At 38.7% G+C, this 12,512-nt stretch overlaps 1 protein-coding gene across 1 annotated transcript; it reads right to left on the bottom strand.

Moving 5' to 3' along the window:
- Window positions 1-324: 324 nt before the first annotated feature.
- Window positions 325-1,509, bottom strand: LOC113312781. Its single transcript, XM_026561516.1, has one exon. The coding sequence runs from the start codon at window positions 1,507-1,509 to the stop codon at window positions 325-327; it is 1,185 nt and encodes a 394-aa protein (XP_026417301.1).
- Between the last annotated feature and the right edge of the window lie 11,003 nt (window positions 1,510-12,512).

Below are 12,512 nucleotides of genomic sequence, written 5' to 3' on the forward strand. Positions count from 1 at the left end.
AACTCTTGAATTAGGGATTTTTGGTCAAAACCCTAATTCTCTTTTCAAATTTCTCTACTGAAAAATTCCGAGGGAATGGATGACGTCACATTGGCCTTGGAAAGTGTTTTAACACGAGTGTGGAAGGTCTTTTCCACGGCTTGGAGGAAATTTTTGAAGGAGGAAAAGCCTAGGTTTCCTTATCTGAGACAAATTGCCTTAATTTCCTCTTCCTTTTTTTTTTCCTAAGTAATAATTTTATTAATAACCAAAGAACTCAAAGTTACAATGAGAGCAGAATTACAACCAGGAAAAAACAAAAATACACAAAAAAAGGATTATAAATTAAACTGTCCTAAAGTACTTCTGCTTTTCATTTTCAAGATTTACAAGGAAGGGAGGTTTGCTTGTGTATATGTGTTGATCTCCTCTCTGCATAGTTGCTCCTCTGTTAGCTAGATCATTTGCAGAGAAGTTCACTTCTCTGTAATTATGAAGAAACTCACATTTGGTAGCAATGTTGCAGATTTGCTTCCATCTAGCAATTGCAAACCAAGGAACTCTCAAATTTTCAAAAGCAGCAATTACTGCTTTTGAGTCTGTACTGAAAAGAAGGATTCTGAAACCATTATGGATAGCCCATTCTCCTACACAAAGAATTGCCATAATTTCTGCAAAGAAATTAGTAGCAATCCCCAGACCTCCTTCTATAGCTACCACCACTTCTCCTTTATCATTTCTGGCCATAATCCCATAACCTGAATTCCCAGGGTTCCCCCTTGAAGCCCCATCACAACACAAGAGAAGTTGATTCTTCTGAGGCAATTTGAAGGAAATCTCTTTAATAACACAAGTCTTGACCCTTCTGCATTTCATACCAAACTGTTTTAGCATTTGCAGATCATATGCAGTATTCCACATGAGCTGTTTCATTCTAATTTCTCCTTCAGCAGTAAGTTTCAAGATTCTTGATTTAATATTTTGTTCATTGAAGACTTCATCCTCATAAACACTTCTATTTCTTTGAAACCACAGTTCCCTGAGAGTAATGAAAGCAGCATATCTCCATATTTCACCAACTGTAAGACTTTTATGTTTTGCAGAACTAAAGACTTCATCAAAGGACTTAGGGTTCTTGAAATTAAACATCCCTCCTAACCACTTCCAAATTAGCTCACTATAGTTGCATTTCCATATATTGTGCTCTAGAGTTTCCTCATCTTTCTTACAAAAACAACATCTAGAAGCAAGTTGAAATTTCCTAGTTTTCATTTTTTCATCAGTTGGGCAAATATTTCTTATAAGTTTCCAGATATTGCTTGAAATATTTGGATGAATTGAGTAATTCCATACCTGATGTACCCAGCTCACTTTTGAATACTTTGCTCTGATACACTCAACTGCAGAAGAAACAGAGAAATCCCCCAGTAATTGTGCTACTCCAGATTCTTTTGTCTTCCTCCAAACTGAGTACAGGTAGCTCATTGATTGAAACCATATCAAGAAGTTCAGAAGGAATAACCCATTCATTATCAACTGTTAGGTTTGCAACTTTCATGTCAGGGAATTCATTGAGATATGCATTATCAGGATATAATTCACACAAAGGTTTATCCTTTATCCAAGTGTCATTCCAAACTGATATTTTTACAGGTCGCTCATTAATTTCTTATTTTAGCTCTAATTCCTTTTCCTTTTGCTTGAGAGATTCCCTTTTGAGATTTTCTGCTGAGTTTGGAAAACTCTGCCGGTTGTCTTAAGTCCGCGAACTTGTTTGCGTACTTGAGTGGGTTATGATCTAAAGATGTGCTCTGAACATGAAACTTAAATTACTAAGGAATGCAGTATGCAAACCGTGTCTATAAAGTTCATGAGCCGATTCAATCGAATCGAATCATCTTTGTTTCAATTGTGTCTTGTATAGGTACATAAGATCTCATAGCAATTGAACAACTCTCTAACTAGTTCATTTGAGTCAATTGAACTAGTTATGGTGAAGAAGAACAAGGTTAATATGAAATGCTCATATGGTTGACCTTTTGGGTTACTATGTTGAACCAACATACACGTACACGTTTGGACACGGTTTTCACAAACCCAGTAAACGTACATCTCTAGTGTATGTGACAACCTAAGTTTTCGATCTAACGATTGAGAAATATTAGCTTGATTCTAAATCAGGTTTTCATCTAACGATGAATAGTGATTTCTTTGTACCTAAGGCAAAACCCTGATTTGAAGACTATATATAAGAGATATCTAGCATTGGGAAAAACTAATCCCCACACGTCTGTGTGATACTAGTGCACTCGCTAGAGTCGATTCTCCTCTAACCTTTGGTTTTCTTCTCTAAAACCAGGTTAACGACTTAAAGACTTCATTGGTATTGTGAAGCCAGAACAATACTACTTTTATCGTAGTTGTGTGATCTGATCTTGCATCTTCTATCGTACGAGTACAATCTTTGATTGGCTTGAGATCGTGGGAGTTCTCCGATAGGCAAGATAAAGAAGTCACAAACATATTCGTCTCACTGTTTGTGATTCCTCGACGTCCTCTTGTGTATTCAAGTAAGACTGTTGAGAGGTGATTGATTAATCTAGGCTATTCTTCGGTAATATAAGACCGGATTATCAATTGGTTCCTGTTCACCTTGATTTCATATCTCAAGACGGAACAAAAACCTAGGGTTTTTCTGTGGGAGACAGATTTATCCTTTGATAGACTTTGCTGTGTGAGACAGATTTGTGTATTATCAAGTTTGCGATTTTGGGTTGCAGCAACTCTTGGTTGTGGGTGAGATCATCTAAGGGAATCAAGTGCGCAGTATCCTGCTGGAATCAGAGGCGTAGGAGTACAATTGTACCTTGAATTAGTGGGAGACTGAATGGGGTTCAACTATAGTCCAGTCCGAAGTTAGCTTGGAGTAGGCTAGTGTCTGTAGCGGCTTAATACAATGTGTATTCAATCTGGACTAGGTCCCGGGGATTTTCTGCATGTGCGGTTTCCTCGTTAGCAAAATTTCAGGTGTCTGTGTTATTTCATTTTCCGCATTGTATTTTTTATCTTTATAATTGAAATAATACAATTGTGTGTTAAAGGTTAATCGATTGGAGATCCGACCTTGTGGTTGTCGATTTCATTGATTAACACTTGGAAATTGGTCTTTGGTACCGTCCAAGTTATTCATTGTATTTGATAAAGACTGGCTATTGTTTTTATCTTGAGTAAAAATCAAATCAAGAGAGAGATGTTAACTCCTTGAGATACTTTTATCTAGATTGAGTCTGACTGTCTAGTTGATTCTCTAGCAAAGTATTTCGGAGTTAGTCCATACAGATTGCTAAGCGAAATATTGTGTGGTGTTGTTAGACCCCCGCTTTTTCAATTGGTATCAGAGCATGCAAACACATTAAAGACCTTACAAGTCTGTGTTTGTAGCGATCTGATTATGGACGAGTCTATCTCTAATAACGTACCAATTCAGAAATTACCAGATGATTCTAAAAGCTTGGATTCACCTGAGAGAACTGTCACATCTAAGTCAATATCTAAACATTTTCTTGATGTAAAAACTGTTGATTGGGAAACTCTCCTAGAAGAACAGTTGGATGAACTTTCTGATGAAGGTGATTCAGATATTGATAGAGAGGTTGATGAGGAAATCTCAGATTATGTTAAGTTTTTGGATTCGTGGAATATGAAGAAGATTACAACTTCTCATGTCTCACCTCTTCTGACTCCTCTCCGTCGAGAAAACAAGAAATTGAGAATATGTTACGCAGGTGTTTATTTTTCGAATCATTCTAACAAATCGATCCTCAAGGATTCTGAGGAAAACCTACGTATGAAGTCACTTGAATGTGATAATCTTTATCAAAAGTACTTTTTGTTGGAAGAGAAACTTGCAGAATCTGAAGCAAGGTTTAACTCTCAACAAATTAGTTTTGATGACAAAGAAAGTGCTTGTCTCGCTCGAGAAAAACGCCTTGAGGCTGATTTAGTTGCTGCTCTTGATAAAATCAAGATGTTGGAATATGACTTAAAAAAGTTCAATACTAGTTCAAGCAAATTAACCACTATGCTAGGAGCAAGTAAAAATCATCGTGATACACGAGGATTGGGCTATAAGGGAATAAATGCTCCAAGTATTAGCAAAGAGGTAAAATTTGTCAAGGCTAGTGATTCTTCTCAACAAAAGGTTTCCACTAATGGAAAAAGTGAAATATCTTCACCGGCAGTTAAGGTTCGAAAGAGCAAAGTATATCAACCTCCAAAGTCAGCACATACAAATAGAGGTAAGAAGATTCCTTATGTTTGCCACTATTGCGGAAATAAAGGTCACCTGGAAAGGAGATGTCGTTTCCGTATAAGGAATGAGAAACTTCATGATGTTCTTGTTTGGGCATCACAAGAAGTTGTGAAACCAAGATCATACGTTAAGAGTAATCCTCTTAACGTTACAGGTTGTAACTGTCCAACCTTTAGGCAAAGGAATCAGTGTTGTGATAAGCCTAGATTTGCCTATAAACGTCATACGAATCCTTTTCACAATCATAATGGTTATCAAAAGGATAACTTCGTAAAGAGGAAAACAAGATCTGATGCTCCCAATTGGAGAAAGACTAACTTGCAAAAGAATAGTCAATTCAATTCTCTTCCGGAAAATCTTGAAGAGATTAATGGGAAGAAGGTTTCGGTCGTTCCTAAACGCACTCAAAAGTGGATACCAAAGAAAGTCAATGATGTTTTGAGTGTGAAAATGAATGATCTCTCAGAAAGTTCCATGACTATGGAGAAAGCAGTATCCATGATGCTGTAACTTAAAGAGTTCTTTGGGAAGATGGATTTGGATGTGAAAGGTTCTAAAAGCGATTTCTTTCATGATAATCCAAAAGTCACTTGTGGTGAGCAAGACATTGTTCACCTCAACACAACTTGAGTGTGTTGTAAGTGTATCCTCACCAAGGAATGCCCTGTTATGTATACGGTGAGGGAAGCACAAAAATTGGGGCGCACAGATTATGTTTGGTAAGGCAGTAGAATTTGACTGGATTCATCTAAAAAGGTATGTCTATAAACTTGAGCAAGATTTGTGCTTTTATTTGCTTAGAGAACTTATAATGATTCACATACCTTTCTACCTAACTTGATCTGTGTTTAAGGTTCTTAAATGTTTCGGTTTGAAAATAATAGTTCGGGATGTTTGGACTTCATGGTACACATACCAAGTATGCATACCATCATTTAAAATCAAAATCCAGGGGTTTAAGTTCGCATACCCAGTTTGCAAACTGCTCCAAGTCATGAAAATTCGTTTGCAAACCCGTATGCATACTTGCCTGTAGACGTCGATATTCGGTAAACTTGTATTGGCCGTATTTTCTTCGTCCAAACTCGGAATGACCTCATTCTTTTTGCATTCTCTTCCTCTTTGATTTATCTTCAAAATGGAGATGAGAATTTTGGAATTTGGATGAGTTAAGATTGGTATTTGTCCTGTCTCTTTTTTTTGAGTGTTTTGATCTGTTTCGTTGCACTTGTTCCACTTCTCTTGGACTTGGGCACTTGTATTCTTGGATTACTAATCTTCTAAGATCATTGTATCTTTTACAAGAATGTTGTTGGTGAATCACAAAGAAGGAAGTTCAAGAATGGGCAGTAACACGCATTACTATGGGATTCTTGAATGTTCACAATCGTTTTATGTGAACTATGGTGCATGGTCGTTAATGACTTTGTATGTTCTTCTTTGTTAAGAAAATCTTTTTATACGCCTTTGGTATCTATTCTTGGTGTAAATCCGGGCGAAAAAGATTGATTCTACCCTCTACGGACAAATCATCTTATATGTCCATTACGAGTTTGTCTTGATGCCTAGGAAACTTCTCATGAGAATTTATTCTTGTTTTTGAGAAGGAGTACTAGAGTTTGGAATAGCAATTATTGTGTTTGCACATAGTTATTGCCAAACGTTTTCATCTTCATGTTTTTAGATTTATTGGTTTAAATTCTAAAAATTGTTTGGAAGATGATTTTTGCAGTATTAATCTTTATGATTTTGTGATATTGCAATATTTTTATGGGATATGTATTTTTTGCATCCGTGAACTTGAAGGTCCCATATGCCGTCAAAAATAAAGTCGTTCATGAATTGGTATTCGTATTGATAAAAGGACGAATGGACTTTTGACAGATACAAAAGTTATGCCTATGTAGTCATTTATTTGATGGAAAATAAGATAAAATCTTTTGTGTGACAAGGATAAAGTCTATTATGTCATTATGCATATGGTGATGGAAAGATAGAATAGATCCTTGTATGTATTCCACGGTATTGATCTTCATTGATCCATTCTTTTTGTATTACCGTGAAGGCTCCATTGTGTGTCTTATGTTGAGCACGATACAACTAAGTCGATCATTCTTATTGGCTTTGTTGGTTGTTCCATAATATGCTATATGTCGAGCATTATGAACTAAATTAATCATCTTGGTTGGTTATTTAGTTATTTGCTCCGAAAATCTTCTTTTGTCGAGCAAAACTTTTGACAATTAAATTGATTACCTTCGTGATTAGTTTGGTTGTTTGTATTCCAATTAGATTAATTATGGGTTCTCTTGTAATTAGTCTAGTTGAGTTTTCATATATTCCATAAGTTCTTGTGTTGAGTATATGAACGGCTATACTAAGTATGTTCTATTAGTTGATGTACTCGTATATTCCGTAAGGTTTTCCTTATGTTGAGTATGTGAACGATTAAGTTAGTCATCTCTGTATGATTACCTAAGTCGTAGCTTCGTAAGTTTACTTATGTTGAGCACAATCAATTAAATTGATCACTTTTGTGGTTTGATTTAGTTGTGTATTCTAATTAAATTAATCATGGGTTTACTTGCGATTAATTTGATTGAGTTTTGTATATAGAAAATCATTTTCCTATGTTTTTTGGTGTCCAATTAAAAATCCTTCTTTTCTTTCGAAATTAAGGTCGCTCTTGTTGTTCTCTCGGGAATGACATCAAATGGGGGAGAATTCTTTTGAACTTGTGCTTAATGGTAATATCTTGTGGGGTGTGCGGCTGTGGAATTTTATAGGGGTTATCTTTGTAGATGGTGGATTTTTGACAAGGGTAAAATTATAAGATCACACTCCAAATCCGGCAATCGGATGAGTATTGAGACTGCCATAAATCTCTGACTGAGAAGGCTATCTCTCAAAGTATATGTGGATGTGTAGTCTCCCAGCTGAGACCACGGCACATCTTATGAATACTGAGCAATTTCAGTAATTATACATGCTCCTGATCCGGCAATCAGACGAGTATGGAGATTCATGTCTCGCATGAAAGCTCATGCCATAGAATCTCTGACTGAGAAGGCTGTCTCTCAGAGTGTATGTAGATGTGTAGTCTCTCAGCTGAGACCACGACACATCTCATAAATACTAAGCAATTTCAGTAATAGTTTTATATATAATCGAAAGATTGGACGGCTCCTAGACAGATTGCATGATAGTATAGAGCGACAACGTCTTCAGGATGCAACCTGGTTTTCCCTGACTATATAAGAGAAATATGACGCTCCAGCAAGCTCATATTACTCCACCCTCAGATAATTAATGCTCCTAGACAACATGTCTGCTAGTATAGAGCCATCAAGTTAATTATCTTTAATCGTCTGAATATCCAGCAATATTCTACGATTCTTCGTAATATTTCGTCACTTCAATTCGTGGTTCTTCGCAGCAGAATTCCACGGGTTAGTGATAAATATTCAACGCACAGGCATCTGAGCATCGAATAAGCTCTGACTAAAATGGTGCAAGTGTACTTAGCAATAATGCACAGACCAGCATTTGAATGCACAGACCAACATTTCAAAAATACGAATGAACGATGAACCTATGCAAAATAGGAAGGAAAAGTAATAATAAATATTAGCAAAGGTTCCAGGGACTGGGCTCACCAGCCGGACGGTCATGTCGTGACCAGTCCCAGTCCCACGCCCAATTTTATATTTTATTATATTTTATTATTTTTCCCTGATCTCATGAAAATTCTCTCGTTCGAGCAAATCTCCAAATGAGCCGTTGAAAATCAACGGATTTTTAACCATTGAAATTAAAATCGGTAGATGGGGAGGTTTAGTAGTTTGGAATACGCTCACTTTTTGTAGTAACGTAGAAATTCATAAGAGGAACATATCCCCAAAATATTAGCTTTAAACCCGTTACCTTTTGGTTTTTGTTCACAAAAAACACGTCAAAAGTGTGAGATAGTGTGAGAACAAACATGTGAGGGGATCCTTCCTCGTTAAATTAACCCCATATTTTATAAAATCAATACAAAATCCATTGGATTTAAAAAATTGCATCCACATCCAATCCATTAGTGAACGGTTTGGGCACCAATCCGCAAAAATACGGTTGGTCCGGATTGAATCCGCGGATTTCAGTCCAAATGCTCACCCTTACCTTATATATATGTGGAAGTATTGAATTTTTTGCACATAAGTCCTTTTTATCAAAACCTTGTATGACACTCAAATTGTAAATATTGTAAAACCCTGCATTTAATGTGTCGTCATTCTGCAAAGAGGCCGAGCCATGTAAAAGTGATGAATGTCTAACCTTGTCACTTGCGCATTTATTGATATATTCAATATGTTTACATGAAATTTATCCAGAATGATGCATGTAGCAACAATACCAGATATTCTGTAAATTTCGACACCTTACCTGTATTATTCATTAATATAGGACTCACTGAATACTTTATGTGTTGTGTTCCACGGCTGAACCCTTAATATTGATATGACATTACAATTGGTGTTCACTCGCAGTTGAGCAGCATAAATTCCCCGAAGTATCAAGGTTGAGGTTTGCATAAAAGTACTCAGTCACGAAGCATGTTGCTCTTTGGCAATAAATAACTCTATGTCAACACGCAGAATCCAATCAATTTTGTGATAATTCACACGATTTAATATCAACCTAATTAATTTGCAAAAAATTAGGTTTTTTTGTGCCCTGCGCAGTATATCAGACCCTGCTGGTCGAAACTAAAACCTAGGCAAACTAGGCAATTGATCCGCCATGGATTAGTAGGTGTAAAGTCCTACCCAAAATCAGAAAACAAGGAATAAAAGAGGAGCCACGGAAAATAGGAGCAGCAACAAAGGGAGGTGTGGTCGTGCCATAGGCCAGCCGGTGCCACCTGCAGATGGCCACGCCCCCATGCTGCTTGCCGGCCCTCCTCTTTCCCATCGACCAATCAGGTCGCTCTAAACCCGCCACATGCACATGAGATGTGGCCGGGCCCATACTTGTCGGCCCTCTTTCCTATCGGCCAATCAGGTCACTTTAAATGTGCCACGCGCACTAGAGATGTGGCCACTCCTTATGTTTGGCCGGCCCCTTTTCTATTGACAAATCAGGTCGCTCTAAACCCACCACACGCATTAAAAGGCCAAACTATGCCAAACGGCCATCATGTTAATCCGCATGCCAAACGTGTCATGGCGCGCCAACATGCTAATCGGTATGCCAAACGTGCCATGCCGCGCCAACGTGCTAATCGGCATGCCAACATGCCACTGCGCCGCAATAACATGCCATTGTGCCACAAACAACGCAGCTAAAAACACGACTTTGCTTTAGTGGCATTAGTCGAAACCCTAATTCTTGGTCGTGGCCCAAATTACGCCACTTTGGCCCCGTGACATGCCACGAGCCATGCGGGACCCATAAAACCCTAAAAAAAGGACGTAATGCTATGGCCACCCATGGCTATGCTTGCGCCTGTGGTCGTTCCCACATTATGTCCCTGCCATAATTCCTTTGACGTGACCATGGCACCATCTTCACAAAAAACGTCACCGCGCCGCGGCCACATGCTACACGCGCTAATTAGGGTTATGGCATGCCAAACCCTAATTTAGGTAAGGACGCTACGCCAACCATGCCAAATAACGCTACCTAGGGCATTAGGTTTGATACGGCAACTGGAGCCAATATTTTGGAGCCATATTTGGATCCAATACCAATATGCCAAGATATAACGACCGCGGCTACGCCAGGCGCTATTCGCGCCGCTATGCCACTGGCATGTGCCAATCGTGCCACTATGCCACTGGCATGTAGCAATCATGCTATTACGCCACTGGCGTGTGCCAATCGTGCCACCATTCCACTGGCGCAACAGAATGTGTCCATAATCAACGACCACCTTCTCTCATGAATTACAATCTCAACCGTTCAAATTTGCCACAGAATTGACTGGCCTATGGTAAGTCTTAGGTGACCAACCAAGACTAACCTAATAGCATCACACGCCATTCTCATGTGGCAAGTCTCCTTACTTACTTGCCATACATGGCTATCCGCCACCTAGTTGGTGTACAATTAATCAGAATAGTTAGGTCTTGCATAAAAGACCCACTCAGCAATCTGCTGCACATTTTCCATGAAAATACTCGAGACATCAAACATGTCGCAAACTGGGGGATGCTCATCAGGGTATTGGTCTGGTGGTTTACAGCGTGCGGCGTGCAACACGCCCATTATAATAAAGTGTCAGGAAAACGGGCAGTTAGTGACGGCAATAAGTAGTGGGTGTAAACTAACCCGTTTCCTTTATAGTGGGGACGTGGTTTCTAGCATTTACACATTACCCCACTTCTCCATCAATCAACTACTCCCACTTCCTACAAGATCAGGGTGCGTTCAATTATGACTTGTATAAATAGGTTTCTACCTATTTCGACCAAAGAACAACAGTTTTGGTTAACAACAACACAAGTATCCAGAAAAACACAAAAGAACTGATAGCTTACATTCTGCAAGCCAGTTCCACATTCTGATACAAGTCATAAAATAGCCACACCTTCAGAATTAACCATTCTGGTCTCAACACCTTCTTCGCTTCCCTCCCTAAAACCAACCCTTCTCATTCACTTTGTGACCGAAGCAAGACTGGAACGGTCATTTCTTGGTTTAGGCCAGGATTGTACAGATTGATCTCTCAAATCTGAAGTACTCCCGTGCAGTACATTTGTTTAAGGTTTAGATTCATTTCTCATCAACACACCCAAATTTACCAAAACCAGCAGAAACAGTTTTTACCCCAAAACAAGGCTAAAACTTTCGTCCAAAACAAGCCCAAAACGTATTTTGTTCTTTCCTTCTCTTACATGACCATTGGAAGGCCCAACAACCAATAACAAAAAACAAACTCCCAGTTGGTTGCGCTGTTTTTTCTCATAACTTCTTCATTCGGTGTTGGAAATGAGTGATTCTTGGCTCGGTTGAACCGTATTTTCATTCGATATAAGATAAGGGTAGAGATCCGAGGTACACTCGGTTTAGGAGGACCGAGAACCGTTTTTTTCTTCCTTTTTTTCCCACTTTCGTTACACATTCAACACTCCATTTGGTCTTGGGTTCTTCCGCACATGTAATACTTCACTCCTTAAGAAATATGTCAGCCTTTCTCATTGGTTTTTAATGATTCTTATGTTAGAAAATAAGAGTAATACAATGCAATTTATAGTAATCTAGCAAATACAAGTATGAATACGATATTAAGATGTACTCCCTTTATGACGGACCAGAAAATTTTCCTTGAACGTTGTGCTGCGCAGGCTAAAACTCCCACATGCGCCACTTATACTGAGTAACTAGGTAATATAGCTTCAAGACTTACCAGGAAAATGCATGTTTATTTGCCTTTGCTCGACATGGTTGGAAAGCATGATACTGGAGACATAGCTCCATGTTGTTCCAGCTTACCATGTTTTGTTTAGGGTACAAGACCATAAAGGTTAATGGTGATGTATTTGGCATGCATCACAGGCTTTCCAGTACTTTCTAAGCATTGTGTTTGTATGGTAAAATTACTCCTATCCCAAACACGAATTTAATAATGATTTTGCTGAAGATGGATCCGTTGTTTATCCTCCAATCGAATTGAGTAATGGGGGGGGGGGCACCTGCAAAAAACCCTCTGATGCTTAAGTTAGAAAGAGATTTTTCATAGGAGTTTTAGTGGGGAAGATTGCATACCTTTTGGGGTTCTGAAGCCTAGTATTTATATGGTGCGAATCTTCGTTTTGCTCAAGTGAAACGTCTTCACATGCCCTGCATGCCTCCTGACATAAATTGCTTTTATTCTCCCTGCATGCCTCTGTGATAAATTCCCTGCATGACTCCTTGACATAAGTTCCCTGCATGACTCCCTGTCATAAATTGAATTTACTTGCCCTGCATGCCTTTTGGAATACTCTAGAAGCTTTCATTAGGGTTATGGAATTAGTTAATAACCAAGAGGGTGCAAAGGGTTGGCCCAAAATAAGTGTACATGCCAAGCCCAAGAGGAATAATTCACCTGAGCTCACAGTGGGCGTAGAAATCCGTTAGACAAAAAGAATGGGGCGGAATGATCCGAGGGATACGGAATTAAACTACACCGCACTGCACTGAAACGGAACTATGGGATTAAGTTGCATTGCGTTACACTGAAACGGGACTACGA

The sequence above is a fragment of the Papaver somniferum genome, chromosome 9 (genome assembly GCF_003573695.1).
Source record: "Papaver somniferum cultivar HN1 chromosome 9, ASM357369v1, whole genome shotgun sequence".
Classification (NCBI taxonomy): Eukaryota; Viridiplantae; Streptophyta; class Magnoliopsida; order Ranunculales; family Papaveraceae; genus Papaver; species Papaver somniferum.